At 50.2% G+C, this 26,213-nt stretch overlaps 6 protein-coding genes across 6 annotated transcripts; 4 read left to right on the forward strand and 2 right to left on the reverse strand.

The window, feature by feature from the left end:
• Positions 1–149: 149 nt before the first annotated feature.
• Positions 150–2,044, reverse strand: N7539_005812 (NOT2/NOT3/NOT5 family protein; the record flags this gene model as incomplete). The annotated part of the gene is made up of 7 exons (XM_056935414.1): positions 150–245; positions 313–667; positions 735–970; positions 1,059–1,123; positions 1,199–1,623; positions 1,730–1,865; positions 1,972–2,044. The coding sequence occupies 7 exons, from the start codon at positions 2,042–2,044 to the stop codon at positions 150–152; spliced, it is 1,386 nt and encodes a 461-aa protein (XP_056789286.1).
• Positions 2,045–2,764: 720 nt separating this feature from the next.
• Positions 2,765–3,693, forward strand: mrpl4 (mitochondrial 54S ribosomal protein uL29m; the record flags this gene model as incomplete). The annotated part of the gene is made up of 3 exons (XM_056935415.1): positions 2,765–3,131; positions 3,205–3,371; positions 3,502–3,693. The coding sequence occupies 3 exons, from the start codon at positions 2,765–2,767 to the stop codon at positions 3,691–3,693; spliced, it is 726 nt and encodes a 241-aa protein (XP_056789287.1).
• A 660-nt stretch (positions 3,694–4,353) lies between these two features.
• Positions 4,354–6,217, forward strand: N7539_005814 (secretory pathway gdp dissociation inhibitor; the record flags this gene model as incomplete). The annotated part of the gene is made up of 8 exons (XM_056935416.1): positions 4,354–4,399; positions 4,459–4,483; positions 4,561–4,620; positions 4,699–4,726; positions 4,779–5,124; positions 5,185–5,739; positions 5,795–6,052; positions 6,129–6,217. The coding sequence occupies 8 exons, from the start codon at positions 4,354–4,356 to the stop codon at positions 6,215–6,217; spliced, it is 1,407 nt and encodes a 468-aa protein (XP_056789288.1).
• A 414-nt stretch (positions 6,218–6,631) lies between these two features.
• N7539_005815 (PaaI family thioesterase) lies at positions 6,632–7,504 on the reverse strand (the record flags this gene model as incomplete). Its single annotated transcript, XM_056935417.1, has 3 exons — positions 6,632–6,650; positions 6,704–7,056; positions 7,214–7,504. The coding sequence occupies 3 exons, from the start codon at positions 7,502–7,504 to the stop codon at positions 6,632–6,634; spliced, it is 663 nt and encodes a 220-aa protein (XP_056789289.1).
• A 779-nt stretch (positions 7,505–8,283) lies between these two features.
• N7539_005816 (origin recognition complex subunit 4) lies at positions 8,284–10,499 on the forward strand (the record flags this gene model as incomplete). Its single annotated transcript, XM_056935418.1, has 2 exons — positions 8,284–9,786; positions 9,876–10,499. 2 exons carry the CDS (start codon positions 8,284–8,286, stop codon positions 10,497–10,499), a joined length of 2,127 nt encoding a protein of 708 aa, XP_056789290.1.
• A 1,726-nt stretch (positions 10,500–12,225) lies between these two features.
• N7539_005817 (uncharacterized protein) lies at positions 12,226–12,675 on the forward strand (the record flags this gene model as incomplete). The annotated part of the gene is made up of 1 exon (XM_056935419.1): positions 12,226–12,675. The coding sequence occupies one exon, from the start codon at positions 12,226–12,228 to the stop codon at positions 12,673–12,675; it is 450 nt and encodes a 149-aa protein (XP_056789291.1).
• Positions 12,676–26,213: the final 13,538 nt, after the last annotated feature.

A 26,213-nucleotide genomic window follows, 5' to 3' on the forward strand; every position in this document is an offset into this window, starting at 1 on the left:
AATACCCAGTAGATGGCGGTCTGGTCACCCTAGATACTCGCGTGACGACCTCATGCCACAATCAAAAGATCAACTAAATTTCATGGATTGCCATCTACTCGACTTAGATAGTGCCATGGAGACGCCACTACTTGTCTCATGTGGACCGATTATGAGGCCAAAGACTGACCGGCTGCGGCGCGGGTCACAGTCCGAGAGGCATCCAGACGATTATCCAAATCTTCATAACGAAGAATGAATTCACGCTGTGTCAAAGGCAAATTAGCATTCCATCAAGGCCAGAGTGAGCTGTTAAGCGATCTCTTATCTTACCCGAATCTTCTTCCAACTTGTGTGATCCCAAAGGAGGTAAACCCCACGCTCGCTCACCCCTCGTTCGACATCAACCGGACCAGGGTAGGATTCATCACGCGTCAACCAGCACCGCTCAAGCTTATGGTACCGCCATTTGCGGCCCATCAACTCTTCTGCAACCAGCTCCTGCATGATATCGCGCGGCATGCTGTAGAATATGTAGAAGAGGGTCTCGTCGCTGAACCCTGGAATCCGTGAGGAAAGAGGCTGGATGTTTGCAACATTGTAGCATGCTGGGAGAGCGAAGTCCTGTTCCAGCGGGACAGCAGACATCGACGAGACGAAGGGTGATGCGAATGAGGTATGGAGAGGCCTGTTATGGTATCAAAGGATGAGCACAATACTTTTTCGTCTTCAAAGCGGGAAGCAGGGATGATTACTCAGGCTGATTCAAATCTAAGCCCAAAGTCATCAGGTCTTGTCCGACCGCAAGACTAGCCACGTCGGCGCTCTCGCTATGGATCATGCGGAGAAGCCCGCTGAGTCCGAACCTATCCAGCTCGCTCATTTGGGCCAAGGGCGGTTGCTCTGCGCTTTGCATGCCGGTGGCGGGCTCTTGAACTTCACTCCCTTGTTCTTGGCGCTGTTGCAATAATTGCGGGTCGCTGAAGTTGCGCTGACCAGACATGAGAGCGTTAGTTAAGTCCTACAAGGTTAGTGTTGGTGGGGTGCGAGGTCTTGGAAATTGAACCTGAGCCACATACATCTTTATCTTGAGCCAGAGTTCCGTTGGCTCCCTGGCTGACTGGCGACCGTGATGATCCGATGCCTGGCAAACGACAAGGTTAGTCTGGCTTGTCGCCAAAGTAATGCTGGACAGCATATGGTCGAGGGTCGTTCATACCCGAGTTGTAGGCGCCGAATCCAGGAGCTTGCATCGCAGATGCTCGACGTTCCTGAACTAGCTCCGCAGCCACATTGCCGACGTTGCCGACATTGCGTCCAAGAGGCGGAAACTCGTCGATGTTGCCCGTCCGAGGTTGACTACCATTTCCCAGCTGGCTGCTAATTCCTTGCCCGCCGTTCCTGAAATCATCTAAGCGATTCGCAAACTGGGAAGCAGATGGTAGCATGTCATCGTGTGACGCTTGTGACGATTGCTGGTTAAGGAGTTGCTGGCTCTGGGAATTTCGCGAGGGGGGCTGAGACGTCGGAGGATGTTGTTGTCTTTGGACGGGAGTATGCTGCGCCGCCCGTTGACTCGCATTTGCCCATACTGAATTTTGGGATTGCGATTGCTGCGACGTGCCAGACAGGGAGGGAAACTCTCTGCGAGGGGCGTCTGTCAGTACTTCTAGCGCTGCGGATGTTGTCCAAGGCGGCACCAAAGTCGCGAATTCATGAACACCGTGTCGGGGGACCGAAATCAACTTACGAAAGATCCAAGGCTGATGAGGGTTGAGAGCCACCGAGACTTTGTGCAAAGCTTCCCATTGTGCCTAAGGTGCGTTGTTGATGGCCTTGCAGAGAAGATGTTCCGGGAAGATTGAAGTTCCAATTGGCAGCTCCACCTGAAAGGTCGCGAGTCACATATGATCAGCAACGGCCCGCATACTCCGATGGAATGCTTTTCAGCGCCAGATCTGGAATTTGATAGCGTGTACATACCTATCTTACCATTCGGCAATCGTCCCGTGGCTAGTGTCGTGTTTCGGGCTTGCGCCTGTTGTGGCGCAGGAAGTCCAGACATCCCTCGTAATGGTTGCGTGCCAGATCCTGGTAAAAGATGAGAATTCTGTCAGCTAACTCGGCGACCACTTCGGCGTCATGAATTATGTCTCCAAGAAAGCCTGCGCTTATATCTGGCGGAGTTGGGGAGCCGGGGCTGATGGGACGCAGAAGATGTTTCCTACCGGGTCTATTCATATCACGACTCCAACTCTGATAATACGTCAGAGACCTGCGAGCGAACCAGTGCCCAGTCAAAGATGAGCTGCAAGAGATTAGATTTGTGAGACGGACAGGGCACCTGGAATGTAATTGCTGCACAAAAAGCTCTGTCTCCCTCTCTCACAATCTCGGGCTCTCGAACTCACTTGATGCGGCACAACTCCGCTTGAAAGTGGAGTGAAATCGATTGGGTGATTAAGCGCGCGGATGCCGGGGCAGCACAGTGCAAGTTCACCTGAAGCAACACTGACTCCTTCCTTGACGTTAAGGTAGTCAAGCAGAAAAGCTCGGTGGTTAAGGACTCGGTTGGAATAATCTCAACTAAGGTTCTGCGAGTGCGATCTTTGACTGAATGCGTTTGGCGTGCTAACCGTGCTTGATCCGAACTCTCAAAGGCGGCCGGACCGAACTCGCTGGCTAGACGCGTACACGTGATCAGAACGCCGTAACTCCGAAAAATCGCAAGTCATCCTACCACAACTTCAATGGTTGGTTGGTCGACCACGTACACCAACAAACAATGCACCGTTCAACCGTCTCTCGTGTAGCTCAGCATGGCGTCTCAGCTCTTGCTGAGCTACCGCCGCCATACCTCGCACCTTCCCTCCATTTCTCGAAATCCCGAGCTCCCATCCAGACCTCGAGCTTCTCCACGACCTCCGCTGTCGCTGCTCGCCGTGGACGGGACATGAACAGAACTCGTGGTGTGTCCGCGATTCATGGCACTGGTCCGCGCTTCCCCTTGAGCGCCTCGAAATACCCATTGCCTAAGCCCGTTTCACGGGACCAGATGAAGGCTCGTCCTTCCACTCCGAACCACGGCCTATGGGGATTCTTTCCTCCAACGCATGAGGCACTGAGCACTACGGAATACGATGCTGCTTTTGGTAAGATTTTCTAGGCAACTCAAATGGGAGAGCGCGTGCTTTTCAGGAACTGTTGCTGACCATCTGATCTCAGGACGACCGTGGTCAGTCCAGGAGCTACGGAATAAAAGCTGGGACGATCTCCACAAGCTGTGGTGGGTGTGCGTGAAGGAGCGCAATCGCATAGCCACCTCGAACCTAGAGCGGTCTCGACTGAAGGCCGGATTCGGTGACCATGAGGCTAATCAGCGCGACGATGCGGTAAGCCTTCTTCCATATCCCCCAGCGCTTCTGTCCGTGTGGATCGCTTCTTCAAGAGAATCATCAACCCTAGCCACACACAACATTCAATGCTCCTATGGGCTGATACTGATGACTTGACTTTAAATAGATCGTTGTCACGCAAAAGACCATCAAGCATGTCCTCCGTGAGCGCTTCTATGCTTGGGAGGATGCCAGTCGCCTGTACGCCAAGGGATACCGGCCCCAGGATCAGGACAGCATGGAGGAAGCTGCTTTGGAAGAAATGACGCCTGCTGAGGACCCTTTCAAAGAGGGCTCTGTGAAGGAGACCAAGCTGTGACAGTGGAGTCTTGAGAGGAGCTGCGATTCAAAGACCATCGAAGCTATCACATGTACTACGCAACAGAGCTTACGGTGTCGCCGTCATGATGCGTATACTTGCCTTGGGTAATATGCTTGTAAAATATTGAAGACTACTGTGTACGATTTTGAAACAGCCTTGGGTCAACCCCCTTTTCGTTGCCGAGTGGGCCATCTTCTAGGTATATTTAGGAGACCAACTTCCAGTCCCCACTGGCTTCAGGGGCTTGCAGATGATCGGACCAAACAGTAAAGAATGTAAAAGGGGGCATAGGATCAATCTCCCACTGACTGGAGTTTTGAGTTCGATTAAAATGTTAAGGTGAGAAGCTGTAGGCAGCTCCAAAGTGACACCGTTGGTTGCACGGATGGTCGCGTAAACACAAGTACCACTGTTATTTTAACTACAAGCGTACAATCTACAAAGATGCCGAGTGCCTAGCCTCAGCCCTGGGCCTAGTAATAAACTCACTAGCGGCGGACCCCTTCGACTAGTGCTTCTCTTACCGCTTCAGACAATCCGCGGGGACGAAACGACTAGGAAAACCTTCTCTCCTCATTTCCACTTCTTGATTCTGGTTGCAACGCTTCTCCTGCTTCAAGTAGACTTTTGATCTTCTTGCCAATCTCTCGCTCAAACATGGATGAGATCGCGCCTGAATATGATGTTGTGGTGCTCGGCACTGGTGAGTACCAGGTTACCCCGCCATTCTCCCGCAGCTCACGATTGACGATGCTTCTCTAGGTCTGACCGAGTGTGTGTTGTCTGGGTGAGTTATTGCCCCGAATCAAATACAGGAAATTGCTATAGGGGGATGCTATAAGCTGACACATTTCTCACTCACAGTGTTCTGAGCGTCAAGGGAAACAAGGTGCTTCACATTGATCGCAATGATCACTACGGAGGGTAAGTTGATTGCGGAGCTTCCCAGCAGTGGGCTGCATCGGCTACACTACATCAAGCGCGCTGACAATGATCCAACAGCGAGGCGGCATCAGTCAACATTGAAACAGTACGATGAGTTCAAGACCCCGATTCTGGTACTCTACTGAACAGTTACGCAGCTCTTCAAGAAGTACGGCAATGTCCCCGCCGGCGAGGAACCCTGGAAGAAGTACGGAAGAGTGAACGACTGGAACATCGATTTGGTTCCCAAGTTGCTTATGGCAAATGGCGAGCTTACGAATATTCTGGTCTCTACCGACGTCACGAGATACCTTGAGTTCAAGCAGATTGCTGGCAGCTATGTCCAGCAGGGCAAGGGCTCCAAGGCGACCGTGGCCAAGGTGCCTTCCGATGCCGGCGAAGCTCTGCGTTCATCCCTGATGGGCTTGTTTGAGAAGCGTCGGGCCAAGAAGTTCCTGGAGTGGGTGGGTGACTTCAATCTTGAGAACCCGGCGACTCACCAAGGTAGGTTGTCTCCCGCCAGTCTGCTCCAGCTCAGAACTTGGTTTGACTAACAAAGACCAGGCCTTAAGATCACTAGCTGCACCATGAAAGAGGTCTATGACAAATTCGGGCTCGAGGACAACACTCGCGACTTCGTTGGACATTCCATGGCTCTCTGGCCCTCTGACGAGTACGTCAATAAGCCTGGTGCCGCCGTCGAGACAATTGACCGCATTCGTCTTTATGTCAACTCCATGGCACGCTACGGCAAGTCACCCTACATCTATCCGCTGTACGGCCTGGGCGAACTGCCTCAGGGCTTTGCTCGTTTGTCTGCGATCTACGGCGGTACATACATGCTCAACACCGATGTCGATGAGGTCCTCTACGATGAGAGCGGCAAGGTCTCAGGTATCAAGGCTACCATGAAGGATCGCGACGAGCAAGCTGCGCCCATGAAGTTCGAGACCAAGACCAAGAAGATCATCGCCGATCCTTCGTACTTCCCCAACAAGGTCAAGGTAACTGGACATTTGCTCAAGGCTATCTGCATCTTGAAGCATCCCGTCGACAAGACCGACGGCAGCGACTCGCTGCAGTTGATTATCCCTCAGTCTCAGATTGGCCGCAAGCACGGTGAGTGGAGTGAACAATGATCTTACATCATGACTTCGGACTAACTTTAAAGCAGACATTTACATCGCCGTGGTGTCGTCTGCGCACAATGTCTGCCCCAAGGGGTACTATATCGCCATTGTCTCGACCATTGCTGAGAACGACGCCAACCATCACCTGGAGCTTGAGCCAGGCTTTGAGCGCCTCGGTGCCATCGAGGAGAAGTTCATGGGTCCACCCATTCCCATCTACGAGCCCTTGGAAACCGGCGAGAAAGATAACATTTTCATTTCGAAGAGTTACGACTCAACATCTCACTTTGAGACCACCACCAGTAAGTTTCATAAGGCCTGTTGTCTCAACAAATTACGAAGCGTCGGGAAATTGATATTGTTGGTTCCTTTTACTAGATGACATCAGAGACCTCTACCAGCGTGCTGCGGGCGAGGAGCTCAAGGTGGAGGGCCTGCGCGAGGGTCAGCAACTTGCCCAGGAGTAAGCTTAAGACGCAGGAGTCGCAAGCGGGTGAGATGACGAGAATGCATCACTTTTTGCGAATGGCAGTATTTTCCGCGATCGTGTTTGAATCGAGAGTCGCCTGTGTACATTTTCTCACTCGCTGGGCTAGCTTGAATCGGGTTGGCATCAACGCTGAAGCCAAGAGGTCCTCTTTCTGTCGCTTAGTCCTCCTGTGAAATGACTTGTGTTGCGTTGAATGACATACGATCAGATCCAGGACTACGTAAAAGAGAAGCGAAGCCATCAACTTGATGTAAAGGACTTTCATCTATATCCACTAGTGTTACATGGACAGTACTTGAGGATCCCCCCGCGCGAATAGCGCCTTCCGCCCAGCTTGATTCGTTCACAAATGTCGAATGAGTCTGCTCTCACCGTGGAAAGACTCTGCCTCTCACAGGGCATCAAATTCGCTGGTTCAATTCGGGATCCGTATTTGCCTTTCCATGCTCCCCCCACCACGCACACATCTCCAGTGTTTGCTCTCTGAATCTCCGCTCTGAGTAGCGCGAGGCGTTTACCGACATGAATGACCTCGCATACAACCCTTATCTCGGTTCCTGTTGGTATGGGCCTGAGCCAGGTCACGTTCAGGTTGCGACTCACACCACCCAACGTGAATTTACCGGGCTCTGACACACCACGCAGGATGATTGTCGACAGAGTGTCGATCAGTGTCGCGGCACACCCTCCGTGTAGGGTGCCCAAGGAATTGCTCATTTCTGGTGTGACATTGAGAAGGAAAGAGACCTTTGCAGGCGGACCGCGGGTTGCGGACTCGAAGCGGAGGTTGGAATCGGAGGCGCAGACATCCCAGTTCTATAGTAGCGGGTGTATTAGCGCGCCATTCGATCCTTGTGTATACTGGATTGTGCCTTGTTTCGTAGACATCTCCATCCCCTCTCTTTCCTTTCAAGTGCTGTGGGTGGGCTCCATGAGTCGAGCATGTGAGGGGCATTCGACAGATTATACGAACCTCTCCAGAACCCAGTCCGTCGCAGCACTCGAACACAAATTCCTCAAAGTCGTCCAGCTTGCGCGACGGCCTTGTGATCTCTTGCTCCCCCATTTTGGTGAGTGATTGCCGACTTTCTGATTTCCAGCGTTTTTGGGGATGGTACCAGAGTCTCCTCAAAAATGCTGAAGGCATCAAGACAGCGCCGCCGCCGTGACTGGTTCCTTGGAGCTCTCCTCCGCACTGACAGGCTCGGGAAGACTTGTACCTCGGCTGATCGACCAGGGCCGACTTGGACTCCGAAACGTACATTTGATGGAGATTCCAGCGTTGCCAAAGACGAGCTTTCCTATTTTGTGGGGTAGGAGCTCTGAACTACGTTTCCATGCAAAGGCTAGACTGCTATTCACTATTCGGCGTGGAAAATTCCACGAATGTCTGTCGAGTGTCGACCTTCTAATCCTCACTATGTTTACACTACAGAGGGCTACCGGCCTTGAAACAGCTATGAGTGGACCACCGGACTATGAGATGGTCTTTGTTACCGCGAAATGAGCGTTCGTTAATGGAGGCCCCTATTCTGGAGCACGTTGCAACGCAAGTTCTAGGTAAAGATGCCTAGCTTTAATGCAATAAAGTAGTATCTAGCGGTTTTCAAAGGGAAGTAGAAGCTAGCAGTACACAGGATCCACGTCGCATCCCGTATTGCAGCCTGAGGCGCTCAAGTTCCAGATGCTCGATTCGTTCCCGAGTCTGTCAACAACATTATCCGCCCTGCAATTGAGACGATCAACGAAGCTCGCATTTCTTGAGACGCTCGAGACCAGGCTCTGACTCCCCGGCGATTCTATTGCACTACTTTCTCACCGTCCAAGCGGAATCTTCATCGCTTTCAGCGTCTGCAAAAGGGGGCTCTGCCGCGTGCTCAGGCCTGTACTTCTTCGTCGACAAGATATCCGCGGAGGTGCCACACAGCAAGCTGTCCTCGAGCGAGCTTCCTATCACCTCGAAGCCACACACTCGCGATCCGACCGTTCCGTCACGAGCGCTTTGTCATCGGAAATACCTGAAGAACGGACACACAGACAGCCATGAAAGATGCTCGCGCAGTGAAGCGGAGGAAGGTCTCCCCGCAGCCTTCAGAGGATGAAGACGGAGATGTCATGATGGAAGACGTCGTCGAAACACATTCCACGGCAAGCTCTCCGGAAAAAGACGCGGACTCGGAAGAAGACCAGGATTACAGCGGGACCGGGAAAGGCAGTGCGCGCCGACAGAGCATTCGTCGCGGTAAAAGCGATGCGCCGAACAACGTGAAAGTCGAGGAAGTCGAGACACCGAGAAGTACGCGAACCAGTGGACGGCAGCGCAGACCACCGCAAAGGTTTGAAGACGTTCAAACCCCAACCTCAACCCGCACGCGAAAAACAACAGCCACTCCTCGAAGTACCCGCCAGACCAGGAGTGTCCAAAAGCCACAACCAGAATCCGTCGAAGCCTCCGAGACCGAGGCGGACTTGCAGCCTCCAAAGCCCACGCCTTCAGTCGCCAGGACGAGGTCGTGCAAGGGTGCCGCTAGGGCCAAGCCGGAGACTGGGAAAGCAAGCACGACCGGAGAACCCGTCAGAGATGCATCACCGTCTCTGGAGGCAGATAATGAAGATATCGGGGATCTACTGGATATGCAATTGCAAGCCCCCATCAACGTGGAATTGCAAGAGTTGGACGAAACGGTCGAGCCTCTTCCCGCCTATGCAGAGACGCTTCAGGCGCTGTGTCAGGACGGGTTACAGGGCCAGCTTCGCATTCTCACCGATGCCCTGCTCGGCAAGATAACTGGGAAGAAGCGAAATCCACTAAAAGGACTTGAGAACGAGTTCGGCAAGGTGCATCACCTCATTGAGCAAACTGTCACTGTAGGCGAGGGTAATTCCATGCTTCTTCTCGGTTCACGTGGTTGTGGCAAGACTGCGGTTGTGGAAACCATCATCTCGTCACTCGCAAAGGAACACGGCAATGACTTTCACGTCGTCCGGCTGAATGGCTTTCTTCATACTGACGATCGCCTTGCTTTGAGAGAGATGTGGCGGCAGCTCGGTCGTGAGACGCATACGGAAGACGACGCTGCCAAGGTCAACTCTTACGCGGACACGATGGCTACTCTACTGGCGTTGTTGTCGCATCCAGAAGAGTTATTTGGTGTCGGAAACGGCGACAAAGTCACTGCTGCCAAATCTGTCGTGATTCTCCTGGATGAGTTTGATCTGTTCGTGACACATCCTCGCCAAACATTGTTATATAATTTGTTCGACATTGCACAAGCGCGGAAAGCTCCCATTGCGGTTATTGGGCTGACTACCAAAGTCGACGTGACGGAGATGCTGGAGAAGCGTGTCAAGAGCCGGTTTAGCCACCGCTATGTCTATATACCGCAACCGAGGAACTATGAGACTTTTGCGGAGATTTGCATGGCGAGTCTGGATCTTGATGAGAACGAAGTTGAAGAACTTGCGGAAAGTCTTGGTTCTGAGCGGTCACTGTTGAACACGCCCGGCTGGAACACACTCCTCCATGGATGGAAAGAGTACTTGCAGGTAAGCGTGAACATACCTACCAAGAAGCACATGCTGTCTAAGCCGATTGATCACTGACCACGTGTTTTGTTTTTTGTTTTCCATTGTAGGGTTTGTCCAACGACACCGAATTCCAATACCACCTCAAAAAAATCTACCACCAAACAAAATCCGTCAAGGAATTTCTCACGAGCGCGCTTCTTCCCCTCAGCAACTTGCGCTTGAGTGCCGAAGCCACCCACGATCCAGGTTTCCAGATCCCGACGCCGAAAGACTTCATCACTGAATCTCTCGTATGTTCGGATCCCGCCCCGCTACCATTTTCCACCTCCACAACGGCATCATTCAGCCCTTCCTCCCTTCCACTGGCGCTTCTACTTGCGGCGGCTCGGCTTTCCGCGCTGTTCGACCCCAGTAACGACGGCGTTCCGGGCCAAGTGGTCGGCCCGTTGGCGCTTTCTTTTCCTGCCGCCTACGCCGAGTACGTGCGTCTCCTCACGTCGGCTAAGACGTCAGCATCAGTATCCGGTGCGGCAGCTACGCCTGGCCGTGTATGGGGTCGGGATGTGGCACGCGAGTCTTGGGAGAAGTTGGTCACCTGGGGTCTGGTCACGCCCGTCGGCAGTGGTAATGGCACGGCGGACGGCCAGATGTTCCGTGCAGAGATTAGTTTTGAGGAAGTTGTGGAGATGGCCGGCACCGGAAGCTCTTTGGGTCAATGGTGGAGGGAATAGATTGGGGATGGGGCACTTTGTTTTCACTTCTACCACTTCTACCACTTCTACCACTTCTACCACTTCTACCACTTCTACCACTTCTACCACTTCTACCTTTTTTCACAATATACAAGTCTCGGCTTCAAGAGCCCATCTGATAATTGCTCCCAAATGCGCGCCTCAGACTGTATTGTCTACCAAGCTATCATCTCGTGTATTCCTCCTCGACCAGACAAAGTAAGATCATATGGAGCCTCACTATATTCCTCATGCTGTGTACTTCTCTTGCAGCCTTTGGTAACAGGCCAGCTCAGGATGAGACGCCCGGCCGGGGTACACTTAGACTGCAACTGATTGAAGTGGTCAAGCCCATGAGATGGTATCGTCCGGAATCGAAACATTGCGGCGACACCTGTAGTCGCTGACACGCAACGTCTGACTCGAGCTATGCACGTGAAGCGATCGACCTGGAGGCTGTTGAACTCGAACTCAACACAAGACTGCTTGGGGATCTCCCCGGCATTACTAGGGAAACCAGCGAGCCACGACTAGTCGTACGGCAAGCAGTGAAAGCACCTCCCCAGCAAGGTTCTTCCATGAGTTCAGGGTACGCCTACCCTGGAACTACCAAAGAAAACACAATGATAATCAAGTCCCACTCCTCATTCCCAATTTCGAGTCCCCCATCACCAAGGGGCTGCTGGGATGCTTCCTACCTTTCCAAAGCTTCGCGCCCTCGCAAGCTCGAGGCTAGAAGCATGATAGCTCCCTTGCTGATTGGCTTCTTCTGCATCCACGATGCAGACCGTATGCATGCATGCTGCTTCAACCATGTGCTTTGGAAACATGGAGAGTGACATGTCACGCATTGCTGGCATCTCGCATCCCATCAGGCATGTTCTTTTTTACTCCACCCTCCCGAATCGGAAGCAGAAGGGGCAAAGGGCGGTTTTACTGCATGACCGATACTTGGATCAAGGCTGGGGGGAGTATTTTATCTTTCTTCTTTCTCTTCTTTGATGCAATGCTCCCCGAGGGGCACGTAATTATTGGGAACGCTACTGCATGGTTGCCCATGTGTTTGGGATTGTGATGATTCTCAACCCAGCCATCTTGGATCGTATGCAGAATCGAGGTCCAGACTGGGTATCGAGTCGGAGATGCGAACACTCGCGAACTGCATGATGGTGATGTTATCCCGAATGCCGGGTTGGCATGCAAATGCCCGATCGTACTTTTGTCGATGTTCAAGGAGCTTCAGCAGCAACTGTATGTAGCTAATCGTGTAACTAGTAGCTAGTAGCCACTAGCTACTAGCTACTAGCTACGTAGCTTCTGCATGTACTGTGAAACGACAGTACAATAGACTCAAGTCTTCAGAATGTACATTGTACAACACTGAGCAGTGAGCACACGAGTGCTCCCGTTTCTTCGGAGTTTGGCAGACCAACACCGGACCTTTCGAGCCGAGACTCAAACTCTGAAGTCCGGGGTTTGAAAACCTCCGAGGGCGATCTTTACCTCTGCAGAGTGCAGAGTGCAGACGGCAGACACCTGGAGCCGGAGGCCATGGCGCGTCCATGTTTCGCAAGTCGTTGCAAGTCGAGACTTGACTGGTGAATGTATCAGTGGAGTAAGGTAGAGGTGCCTGTTTCGGCATGGAAGGGGTGACCCATGTGTCTGATCAGATGGGGGGTCGATAGACTCGATAGAGTCGATTCTACTCCATTCGGGTATGTGCCAAATGGGCGCAAAAGAGCGCACGAGAATGTCCAAATTCGCCCGAATGGGAAACCCCATCTGGACTCTGGACTTTGGAGGGGGATATTTTGAATACTGGGCTCAGTGGGCTGGACTGTACACCAGTATACTTCTCCAAAAGCAAACCCCAACCCCCGCTGCGTCCTGCGTAGGCCCTCAGGAGCATACAGTATGGAACCTGAAGCCTGGAAAGAGTCAAGACGGGTATCTGCGTCTTACAGTAGTGTCCGACCACACATGGCTTGATCGCCCCCTTCTCCCTTCTCCCTTCTCCCTTCTCCCTTCTCCCCCCTCAAGACATCCTCCCCGGTCACAAGTCCCATGCTGGTCCGTTTTGGGCAAAGATGACCTCGGGTGGCAATTGCCCTGCGCATCCGAATCGTCTCGATTGTTGAAAATGTTTGGTCCGGACGTTGGAAACCCACCCAGCTAACTGGACGCCTGCTTGCGGATCGACAGTGCTGCCGCTCAAGTGCCAGTGCCAGTGCCAGTGCAGATCGAGGCGCACGGCCTACGACTGCGTAGCGCAGGAAGATTGATCCGAAACTCAAGACTCGCGAGTCTTGTTGGGGTCGACAAGGAGGATGGCCGGGGAAGGTCGATTGGCTGGTCTGTATGGAACTTTCGACTACAAGGGTAGCCGAAAGTATAGTCTTCTTCGTCTCCTTCTCTCCTGCTTCTCCCTTTCGGCCCGTTAGGGATTCGTACATATACTCGTACAGTAGCTGACTGCATCCTCAGCCACAAAGCCATGAGGTGGCGCTTCGAGGCTTTGCGGACTTCGAATTGAGGCCGGTCTATCACCGTCACCTCCACAACCGAAGACCTCAGGGATCGTCAACATGGAACAGGCTGGTATGGCGGGATCGCTACCGGGCCGTCGGTGGAATCTCACTTCTCTTCCGAGGCGTCAACTCAAGGCAAGGAGGGGTCGTGCGCAGATGAGGATCACATTGCGACAGAATGGCCGCCTGCCCGGATTTAGGCATTAGGCACGGGTGGTTGGGCTGATTGACCTGGACGATCATGTACGCGTCTCTTTTGGACGAGTTGACGGGAGAGACAGAAAAGCCTGGAGATTTGTGGCCGCGTACTCCCACGCGGGACACACCGCATATTCGAATTGTCATCCTTTCTTGATACATTCTACCAAGTACTCATCTTGGTCTATTATTCATTTTGCTGACGGGGTGACTTCCAGGGAGTGCGTGCAATGACCTTACAAATAGCTTGGCCACACGACTAGAACCGGATGGTGTCTTTAATCTTCTGAGCTCATGAACCTAATATAGACTCTTTTCCTGAATCTTGACCACTAACCTACACGGATCTGAGTGGAAGACGGCGCTAAAACACCTCTGATAAGTCACTATTGATGGATGTACACGGGGACATTGTGAATAGGCGCCGTTTTGGGTCTTTGAGCTCGCCTTGTCAGACCAGCAACTTTCAAAAGGGGTCATCATGTAGATGGGTAATAGGTAGACCCTGTACAATGTACAATGTACATACATATGTTGGGCATCGACGTAATCGACGCACAAGATTGAAGGTAGATTAGGGAGTCAGGTACCGTACCTCTAGCGCCTCCAGACTTTAGAGCCCATAGACACCCGACGCTCAAGCGATGGAATGAATTTAGCCGAATTATTCATGGTTCTATCATGTCATCCTTCTCTAATTTGACATCAGGACAACCGGGATCAAGCAGTGGAACTAATCTCATTTAGTTGTAAGTGTCAAGCGATCACTATAGATCAACCACTCTACGGAGTCCGTCCTCCATTCAACTCTGAGATTGACAAAAGTGATGTAGACTGTAGCCACGGCCGATCCAAGATCTCACCCGAAAACAACAGACTGGGACCAAGACCAAATATCTCGAATGGCTGGTGGTCCAGCGATTCAAGGTATAAAGTAGCTTATCTCAATGTGACGTGGCAATGAATGGTGAATGGTGAACGGGTGGACCGGGGGTGATGTTGTTCAGTCCGTCTCCAATTTCCACTCGTGCCTACCATTGCTGAAACGCTATCCTCTTGTCTGGCCTACAGCGTCGACTCTAGGTGATGGATCATTTCCACTCGTGCCTACCATTGCTGAAACGCTATCCTCTTGTCTGGCCTGCAGCGTCGACTCTAGGTGATGGATCATTTCCACCCAATTCTTCATCACGCTTTCCTTTCGCGATCGGCAATGCCCACATGAAGCCGTGCAAGTTTCATCTTTGGCACTTCACTCGACCCGCTATTGACTACCGAAGACGACGTGTCGTTGACTTCGTTGATCCACACCAGTGACCATTCAACAAGGTGTTTGCGAACATAGGCAACAACCATACCATTGTGCAAATTGACTCCAGGCAAAGAGAGAGAGAGAGAGAGAGAGAGTATGACCTTCCTGGAAACTCGAGATGTTTCAAATGACCGAACCGGTCTCATGAATCATGAGGACCTTCGGTCCTTCGGAAGCATGACCCAAACCAATGCATCCCAGTCCCGCTCCTCTCCACCCTCCACCAGGCATGATGTGCTCGCTGTCTGATCTCATTCGCCCTTTGTCGTCACTCGCGCTTACCGAATGAGTGATGTTATCCGTCATCGTAGACTGTCGGGTGTTGTAGTGTTCCATGTCGGTTCAGCGACCTCGGAGCTTGCAGCTGATTGACACGGAAGAATAGCCCACGTGCGCAGGCTGCGGGGGATCATCAACCGCCAATTTGATCACCGCGATCGAAGGTTTTAGTCGGACATCCACAAGGGTAAGGTTACACGGTACAAGTGACTACCGGACTAGCAGTACCGTAGCTTCCCGTGTTATGTCCTTTGTCTCTCTATCATCGTTCTCGGTTTTGGACAAGGAAAGAGGGATATGCGATAGGTACGTAGGTATTAACCTTGGCGTGAGAGGTCCATGTCCGACTCTCCGTTCCTTCTTTTCTTCTTTTCTTCCTTTCGATCTTCCTTCTTCTGGCTACAGGACGAATCAGCATCAGCCAAGGACATACCCTGAAGAATGCCACATGGTCGGTGAAATTTGACAGTCCCACATCTGGGCTGCAAGTCATGCTGCCAGCGCTGCCAATGCTGGAGTGCGCCCTCCAACTCCGAAGGATTCCCCGTCTTGCTTGGACTGCCAACGACGAATCACTTGTAGACCGCTACTTGGTCCGGGAAAATACGAGATCCATTATCGGGTGAAAAGGATACGCAGCGGGGATTCGCCCATTCCTGCAGCTGGGTTCTCGAAGGATGTGGAGTCGAAATGGAGCAGTACCGGACTTGCCAAGCTACGTGGAAAAAGAGGTGAGGATGAAAGATAGACGAGACCGGAAATGTAAAAACAAGTTGGCGGATCTCATGTTACAGTAAGGTGTTACTGTAAGACTTAAGAATTAGTGAAATACTACTGATTCTGAATATGGAATACCGATAAGAAATTTTGAGAATAAGCTCTCCATTCGTGGAGAATGTCCGGGCGATCGCCGAACCCGCTCCTAGAGATGCCATCGTAACCCAATGTAACTGAACACTAACAGTATCTTGAAACCTTCAAACCCTCAGATCTTGAGTTCTTGATCCTTGTGGAACAACGCAAGAGTCGCCTTACGCTGTACGGTATTGACAAAAATTGACTTCATTTTCTCCCGCTAATCAGGAATCTGGGACACTCGTCTCGGGTAGGGTCGGTTCCTTCACAAACACCATGCTTTCTGATTTTTCAGTCGTAGATCATCTGCCACGTGGATGGGCTATTTCCTCCCTCTCCTTCTCTATGCGCGAACCCTCCCATCAAAAGCTTCAATGTCACTCATAAAGTAAAACGAGAGGGGGAGGGCCTTGTTACCCGCTCCAGCCTCCAAGACCGATCGAATGATGACCGATCATTGCTCATCAAGTTACCTATCAATCTACAGCGCCCAGGATTGTGACTGAACAAACGACCAGGTCAGATAAGGGCCAAAGAGCACACAGCATGTCTTTACCCGTATCTACGGCTCCTGAGAGTATGTATCATGGTGGTTGAATCGCGGATCTACCTAGTATCTAGTATCTACTAGGTTGGCTCAATGGCTGCCGATGTTCTCTGAGGACAGACAATGTCATTGTGTGGTCTGTAAACAATGGAATATCTACCTGGCTGCAGTGATATCCCCCATTCGATTGGTGTAAACTGTCAAGCAGCGCTTAGACGGGACTAGTCAAGGTTCCGACTACTACCGTAGACGAGTAGATTCATTATCGGATCCGCAAGATCAGCCACTATGCCCGGCGAGACGGCGGAACCGCTGCAGTGACTAGCCACGAATGCCTTGGAATGACTTGTTTCCTAGTCTCAATTTATTTTTGAGGTCGTTGTTTCTCTTTTTGCCCGGACTAGTGGTGTGCAACAGCTTTTCAGTCACGGAGTACATTCGTATATTGCGAGGCACCTTCGGTATCAGACGATACTGTTGCAATGCTTGTTAATTACTGCTGCTGGACAAGAAAGCGCAGACACTCCCATCAAGAACATACTGACAGTGGTGGCATCTCGTGGTAAGCAATACAAAATGAGTAGACAACCCCTGCGATAAGTATAAGTTTGATCTTGATAATCTAGTCTCCGACGAGATTGTTCGACGGCCAATTCCGATATTGCTGCATTACTTTGACACATTGGAAACAAACACCGAGCCGTGCCTGCTTTTCGCCAGATGGTTCAGGGATGAAGGGGGAGTTGCCATCTGGGACAAAAGAAATGTAACCATATGGCATCGTAGATCGTTGAATTCACATAAAAATCCAATATCATTGCGGAACCGTTTGAAGGAATATGAGGAAAATACCGTCCCGTGTACGAGATTCCCCTCCCTCGCTACCTATTTTTGGGTTTCTCCTCATTGAGGTCGATCAGTATCGTGCCTTACCTCAGGTGCTGGCTGTACCTTTATGGACCTCGGTTGTACACACTGTAAGGTTCTATCTGCCTGCGGTGAACCAAACTAATTGCGTGATCATCAATTTCTGCGTTTCTGCGAGTGCGCCGAGAATATCCACAGCTCCCGCGCAAAGGGGAAAAAAGCCCCCCTCCATCTTTCATGTCTGATTTTCCAGTGCTTGTCTGCATGATGGCGTCTCGGCTGAATTGGACTGCTTAGGACGGCGCTAGCTCGACGGTACCACAGAAAGGAAAAAAAGCCTCTCGTCCGGCGGAAACTGCGCTTCGAGGCGCCACAACCACAGAATGATTCCTCCCTAGTGAAGAAATCCGGCATTCTGTCGCGTAACAAGTCAAGCCGCCAAAGCCAAGAAGAGAGCAATCACTCTTTTCGTACACGATTTGCGAGACTAAGCGGAGACAGCGGGCCCCAGGTGTGAAACACGAGCCTGGAACAACCACGAGAAAGGAAAAGCAACCTCGGAACAATAACCTTGCGGGACGTGGCGGGGGGTAAAGGCTTCCAGAATCCTTCTAGAAGGCTTCTAGCGCGATACTCCGCCACGCGGACTTCGCCGTGCGTATACACAAATCTGGAAACCTGGTGGGAACCCGAACTCTCGGTCAGTGATGCCTGGTTATGAATAATTGGCTGGCGACTAGAGCAGGAGCAGAGTCTATCCATCATGACATGATGTCAAGCTTTGAGAGAAAACATGGGTCACCAACCGGAGACAGGTCTCGGTCGGTAATTGGGGCCGACGATGATTTCTTTCTCAATGCAAAGCAGGAAATCCTCCGATGCAAATGACACGTCAAAAGTGCACGTGTGTACATATATGGCTCCTTCTCTGGGTAAGACATCAGAATCTGATGATCAAAGATCAGGTCGAGCCATCGTGCTAGTGGGAGAGTGTAGGTGTCAGCAATGCTACTATATGTGGTTAGTGTCCATGAACATTCCCCACGCCCAACTTATAGTAAATAAGCAGTAGAGGCATCGATCAATGGTTGAACAGTAGATAACTCAATTAATGGTCAAATATCAGGTGTTTACTCATCACAAGACAATCGTGTGAAGTGCAGATTCTGAGCAGAGTTTATTCCAAGGGGTGCTTCTAAGTGATTGGTGTCACTGTCCAGTGTCCACTGTCTACCAGATTGGCCGTATCGAGATGCTCAGGAAGACATTTCTCGAAAAGTAATGACGTGGTTCATTATTATTCCCGATGAGTACCTATTTCCGATAACAATGCAGAAATTCGATGCCATGCCATGTAAATTACTGCGGTACTCCGAGTCTGGCTACTTTCATTACATGAATACAGGACACAATACACCTCAAGATCTGTCAGTCTATACCTCAAGCGTCCCATGCATACACACTATCAATAATTTATTAAATGCTGTACCAGTGTACCTTAGAGATCAATAAATATATACTATAGGGCGTGCTATCAGCACCCTTGAGCGTATTCTTGCTCATGCATATTATAGTATCATACTGCTTTCCATGAAGCCAATCGAGCATCGGAGAACCTTGCCCACGTGGGCATCTGCTTGTGACAAAGATACATAAGGTTTATATCTGTAATTCTGCATAATCTCCTTCAAACCTTTACTCCGATACGGACATACGGTAATAAACAAAAGCCGTCACCGGGGACCGGAACCACGTAAATTACTGAGGCCCACGTTACCTTCTCCAAAAGAAATTGGAGCATCAGACCGCTCAAAGATGATCTGATCTGATCTGCCAGCGTTTTCCGACCATCGCATGCTATCAGCGAGACATGAGCACACAACCTGCGATACCCCGAGGGGCATGGTATAGTCTCATTTCTCTTCTTTTGAGTTTATTGACAGTTTGACACAATGCCCAAGTTAAGAAGTACCGTGACAGGGCAGAAATATAAAGTACAATTTACATATGTGCTCAGTGACGGCCAGGTACCGCATTTCCCCCATACACTCTTACGCAGCCACCTCCAATTCCAACCATTTTTCAGTACCGTCGGTACGGCGGGACGGATGCATTCGATGCCTAGGACCTATTTCAGTCAAGCTTGAAACTCTAATGCGCTATGGACTGCCTCTTCGAATTCAAAGTTGCGCCCTAGGCCACGAACCACTGTCCCCATCAGCTCCGTCTCACTCTTGACTCCGCGGCTCAGAGGGATGTGTCTTGGCTCCTATCCCTTGGATGATGTGAGGTCCTCACCCATGGACTTGCATTTACACCTGTGATTTGATTTTCATCGAATCATAATACTGCTGGTACTAACAAGGAGCCAAGGAATTCTACTGATACTACTACTACTGCCATCAGACCTTGGAGATAAAGGCAACGGGCGAACAGTTCCTCCGCCACCTTGTATCACACCGAGCTTGGACCGCCTCTCCAAAGAGCACCAGCTTGTTGGTACCATTAGGTGCTTCTGGGCCACACCCTGGATCCACGGGCAAAATCATGAGGTTTAAGCGCAGAGCATGACTCGTGTATACGAAGCTGCCTTTCATACTAGGTTTTGGCAACCTCACTCAGCCACCCCTGAATAGGACAGGCGGTGCCCGACCTCGTACGATGAGCAATCAAGGCTGAGTCAGATTGAAAGCTGAACTTGAATGAAAGATGAATGCCAGGCGTTGCCGATGAACGGCCTGACGCTCCGAACCTCATTTGAGTCCTCTCCATCTTTCCCTTTCTCGTCAACCCTAGCTCCTGATGCGCATTTAGGCGTCCCAGCTACCTAGCCACGTGGAAAGCGGCTCCACATGAGGGGCTCGGGATCTCAGGCAGGATGTTTATAGTTGTGCAGTAGCCTTTCAGGGCGTGACAACCTGACATCCTATGAGCTAATGAGATTCATACAGCCAACACATGGCGCCCCACGGACAAGACTCGACCCGAGAATGTAGAATTTGCTCGATACCCCGGAACCCGGTCAAGATACGTCCCTGCCAGCGATATTAATAGGTAACGAGTTAGGGACAGTACATGTGCCTCACCTCCGAAACGACCAAGGCATGCTAGGTGCTGCATGCTCATGGGAACTAGGTTTCAGTACGCTCCTGTGCCTTGTTGCCAGTTCAAGTCCTCGGACCTCACCGCGAGGGTTTGCCCCAGCGCATCGATTGCGTGACCTGGCTCATGAGCGGTCTTGCTAAGGTGCCAAGCCTCTTCGCTGAAGCGAGGCATCTGGTACAGCCAACCTAATGTCTCTTGCAGCCGGACCTCAGCATGTTTTGGATATCTGGATAGACTATTGCCATGCATGAATGATGCCTCGCTGGGCCTAGATTCACCAGCCACGAGATCGACTCGGCCTGGCATATCTTCGTAGGGAGCCACCAACTTAGGAAATACCAGGTTTCTCACGAACCTTACAGTACTAGACTACTGGTAGCTTATCACGAAAGTACATACCTTTGTACTTTATATCCCCTCCATCCCTCCACTGCCCCTCAAAGACTCCATATAGGCATATACTGTAACAATACAGTGAGGTACAGGTATCACAATGTTACGGCTCAGGAGTGTATTCAGCGCTTTGTACTGTATAATGGATTTATATCGATGGTTGTAGCATAGCCAGACATGCATATGCAGTACTTGCCTATACAAGAAACCCTAGCCCCTTACATCTTCCTCCTCATGCCTAATTGGTGAACTTTGCTCAAACGTCATAAGCTATTCAGCATGGTAGTTTCCAGTCCTCTACCTAATTTCACATGTCGTGTCGATATTCATCACAAAGAGCTGAAGCTCAGTGATTTCTCAGCCTTATCTGAATTTTTGTCAAAGGCTCTCGATACAACAGCTAGATGGAATACATGGATGTTGGGTCACCACATCGCCTCGACCTTCCAAGGTATATACGTATTAATCCCACACAGCAAGGTTGTTTCTCTCTACAAGGCAGAATCAGGCCCAGTTTCGCTTACACTCTTGCGTCTTGGACAAGTCGATACTTTATCGACAGTAGTTTTCAAAACTGGATGCTTAGAAAGTGTCGACTCTGAAGATGCCTCGTGCTTGACACATCCCGTTGACATCTGGCAGACCAAATGATTGTCAAAGACTGGGGTTGAAAGTTCTTTCAGACGCATAGGCACGAAAGTGCTTACAGGCTGAATGTTCAGGCGAACAGGGTCAATATTCACCCCTCATAAAGGTGATTAGTAGGCTAATCGAGGCTATACCCATCCCAGAGGATCTGATATCAGGAGCAAATTAGAACACTGGCATGCTCTCCACAGTTCGCCTCAGCTCTATTAAGCTTAAATGCCCCTTGAAGTGCAATGGGCACTATAATTCCACATCCATAAGTAGTTAGTGGATTTAGTTTGAATGTAGCGCATTCCGGGCACGTTATGTACGCCGTCGGCTCTTCATTGATGGTCGGGAAGGATGGAGATTGCAGGCCCGTTTTGGGAAATTCAATCAGGTAGCCTGTAATAAGAGTCCTTCATTCCAAAGCCCCAGAGGAAAGCGATCTGCGCTGGAATCATCCAAGAACAATCAATTCTTTCAAGTTGAAGAATCTGAGTTGGAGATTTGTCGGTCGCTGTTCCCGCGGGGATTTGCGCCTCGAATCAATGTCCATGTAGCGATTACATCGGAGTATCGGGCACGCCAGTGACGCATCCTGTCTTTAGCGTTTCTCGATCGCGACACATTCCGTACTCCTAGTATACGGAGTATCACTTTTTGAAGATCCTTTACGATCGATCTGCTGATTCTCATGACAAATCTTCATGTTTTGCTTACAGGCTAGGTACCTAAACTTGCCGGGGATATAGCTAAGCCCCTCTAGTAGTGTTAGAATCCTTCGCTCTATAGATTACCCAGATTGGCCGCCTCATGCGATCTCACGCGACCTCAGGGAGTATATTCGACCAGGAGACTGAAGACTCGATGCAACTTTCGAATAGTATCAAAAAGTGGCTATGCAACATTACATTGAATGGAAGCCTAGCACTGTGCGTTGTTGGTTAATACCACCTCACATCGGAATCAGACATCTCTCCAGTGATTATGAAAATGAAAACAGTGAAACACTTAATAAGTTAACACTAACCGCATTCAATTTTCCATGGGCTGTATTGATTGAAAAAAGTAAACTGGACGTGCATGAAGGAGCACTTCAAGCCCGCGCCCTGAACGTATGCTCCCGTCCTTGTTTGAGTAGACTCGACGAGCCGACAGAGTCGATACCACCTAGCTGAGTCTACACTGATCTATTCGTGCCGAGATGGGCCTGTCGTAAATGAAAGACATCATCAGATCGCTTTGTCATGCATGGTAGACCAATTTTGAAGGATTCCGGCCACCTCCGGATTCAGCTATTCCAACTTGGTAGGCATCACGATAATTCAGTGAAGGCGCTAGGCAATAGGCACACCTCATTCGCCAAGCATGACTGATTTAACATACTAAGGATGGGTGCAGCCGTACAGTACCTGAGTACTGTACTAGTGTACTCTAGTGGGCCTTGGCGTATTCTGACTGTATGTATATCAGTCATGGGGCTCTTCAAAAATTCAAGATATATTATTGCTTGTCTTTTCTGGTACCTACGGCAACAGAGTGACCCATCAAATGTGTCCACTACCGCTACCGCTAAATGACAAGATTCTATATAAGCGTGAAGTTGTGTGACATGTGCAGTATCAATGCCTATTGCCTAATCCTATAAAGAAACTACTGTACAGTAGCGATATCACAAAGGTACTCTTTACCTAGCTGATACCCACAAGGTTCTGAACCCCGAAGCAGGCGCGTTGCTTTTGGCAAAGGAACCTCCACGTGCTACCACGTGGACCACATGGACTCGCACAAAGAAGCCTAAGAAAAACCGTCGAAGCGCGGGCATGGGTCTGTTTCCTTTCCCCACCGCCATTCCAGGGCGTTAGCCTGTTTCAAGCCCGAAACACTAATGGCCGTCACAAGCGAGAAGGGGGAGATGGACGAAACAGGGAAAGTCCGAAGCCATCACGGTGAAAGCGTCACTAGTGACTGGGCAGGCTAGCAGAAGTGGTGGCTGCTCCAACTCCACTTTATCTGGCCGGGATTTGGCAAAAGACGCCCGTGAAACGTGTCATGTGCTCGCTTTTGCCCCATTTGTCTACGCTCTTCACAATCTAAGTTCCAAAGCTGACTCAACCAGAACCGAGCCCCCCGTCACCCTGAATCGGAACTGCTGTGGTCTCGTTGACTGGTAGCCGATAGGGTTTGATCGAGGGCGGGCAGGCGATGCTATGCCCGAAAAGTCACCCATCTGGATTTGAGGCTGCTAAGTGCTAAAAGTACTGTAGTAGATAAAATTCTATTAAAAAAAACATGACATAACAGGAGGTTTGTTTTGTTTCCCTAAGATCATGTTCGTATCCAAGATCATTAACAACTCAAACCTCACAGCCACCGCTGCTGTAAGCATGCCTGTTCTTTTTCGCCTATCTGTTGGGCAATAAATTCTGCAGAGGGAGGCTGGGCCGTAACACATGTTCCATCTTCAAGTCCATCGCTTCAGTTTAGAGGCAAGACCATGAACAGACATCGCGATGGGTCTTCCCAGAAATTGCCAAGTAGGCGGTGAACACCAAGAACAAAAAAACTTTTGACCCACGTGGGGAATCGAGGGTTTGCTTGATGATGGGCCTCTCCGAATCTCCGATACATAAATTTACGGTCATGAAATGTAATAATATATTATACTGTATATGATGCTTCAGTTTCACAGCGCAGAAGAATCTGTGTATTTCCCCAAAGATGGAAGAGGGTCAATTGAAGGTGGTACTGTATCTAAATGACTTCGACCCCTCGCGACGGGCAATGAGCTATATACGACGAGGACGAATTGAAAAGTGTTGCAGTCACATCATCAGAAAGTAACAATTATCATAATATCACAGATTTACTGGTGAAGATGTCCAGTTGATGCTTGGTAGAGGCTCTTTGTGAAGACTGATACTTCCTTAAGTGGACAGTATGGGGCTGCAGTACAAGCCGTGGTGACTTTTGAAGCATGTAACCGGCGACCCTATCGATAATTCTGCGGCACCCACAAAGAGACAGGGGCCGGAAAATGACAGGATTGGGGTGTAAGGTCCCCGCCTCCAACTTTCAAGTGGGTACGGTCGGTCGGTCTGCTTAAGGTTCCAAATAGTCTGGTTTTCCCGTCACACACAGAACAACAAACCTCAATATACAGTACATGTTCAGAAATTCCTCGCTTCAAGGTCCTATCGGTTACCTGGCCTAGAAAGCTATAGTAGAATTACGTAGTTACTGTGTTCTTCGGTCATGGACAAGGTCATGGCCAAAGGTCTGTAAAATCTTTCTGCTTTGTCTACTGGGGTACTTTTCTTGGTCAGTCACGATATGAACTGTTCCCGTTGGCTACATGCGGTGGACGAGTTTCGGGATGATGATATCATCGACTCGAACGTACTGCCCTTAAGGTGAAGAAGACACTACTGGCAAATTACCAAGTAGCTGTGTATACAAACTTAGAATAATCTGAATATTACCAGATTGCTAGTATCGTGTTACAATTGTTGCTCAAGGCTTCTACCTACTCACGTAGCAGTATGTATATGGACTGTAGATGGCATCCCATCATGCACTATATATTCAACATTGTGAGCTTCACGATGCTGCAGCTGGAGATACCTATCGGGAAAAAGTCTACTTCCGATAAGCATGCCGATCGAAGGCATGGATTAGCGCATGGATTTAATTTCATGTTCCTACGTCGGGAAACCACCCCCTACATGGAGACCAAGGTACAATCAAAGACCGAAGAAAACTACAGCGTTTATTCTACACAACAAGTATCCCATGAATCCAAAAGTTTTCCCATCACACCCCCCTCCCCAGGCCGATGGTCATAATTCCAGGTTCATAAAGCATCGACCTCGACTCGGATGCTCGATGGATGAAGCGTCGTATCTGTTAGGGACATCAAGGGCGTCAAGTCGAGACGAATCATGAACAGTTTGCTTTTGGTGAGATGAAATGTTCACATTTCACAAGTTTGTCCAGAGTTGGAGAAAATTCGCTGGCTCGGTATTGTATTGTATCTTACAGTATGAAAACTGTCGAGTATTGCTTGTGTAACGATGCACTGGGACCCCTGCCTCCAGAAACTTACACAGACGACACGAAATCCGCCGATCCTCCCATGAGGCGATCCCTTCCCTAGCCCACGTTGTTTAGGTGCAGCACACCAAACCTTTTCCGGCTGGTCTCACGCGTGGTCGATGGGTCTGAGGTGACAGCCCAAGTGGCTGAATCCGTAAATGGTTCTGCACAAAGGCGCCCCAGGCCGACCTTCCAGACCTCTCACTGCAGGATAATGTGGGCTTAAATTCCTCCCTATTCATCCTCCCCAAGATTTCCTCGCATCGCGTTCATAGGGTTCTGACCCCCGAGAATCTCGATCTGTACTTGCTGTATAGCCTGGATCTGCGTGGAGGATTGCTGCCGTCTAGTCAAGCCTTCGAGTCTTGTGTGTCTACTTCGATATCATTCTACCACTCTTGTCCTTAATTCGTGCTTAGTATTTGGTTTACTCCTATAGTGCCTGCACGGGTGTCCCGTGGCCTTACTCTCATATGGGACCACCTTCTTGGTATGCCCCTTACTTTCAACGTTGGATCACCATTCTAGAAGAACCACTGGTGCAATTATGAAGTACAGGAAATTTCATCCCTACATGAAGCACTGTAAAAGTGTGATGTCTATTGAATTGCACCTGTTCACCAGCACCCACATATTGTAGCGTCAGTTCCACTGACGAGAGTCAAGGGGTGTAGTCACGCCACGCCTTAGTAGGTGCTTGTGGGTTCTGAGCATCAAAGAAATAATTATGGGCCATTATGACAATAACTTTAGTCATCCGTTACAGGAAGAGACTGCCTGTGCCTTCTATGCCCTGTATGAGCTCGAAGCTCCCTTTACTTGTCTGTCCTGCTTTACAACCCTCTAGACTCTTAGACTCTAAGTACGTCGTACAGTACGTGAGCATAGTGTATAACTGTATAAGT

This window comes from Penicillium diatomitis (genome assembly GCF_028827545.1).
Source record: "Penicillium diatomitis strain IBT 30728 chromosome Unknown utg000006l_segment0_segment0, whole genome shotgun sequence".
In the NCBI taxonomy this organism is placed as follows: Eukaryota; Fungi; Ascomycota; class Eurotiomycetes; order Eurotiales; family Aspergillaceae; genus Penicillium; species Penicillium diatomitis.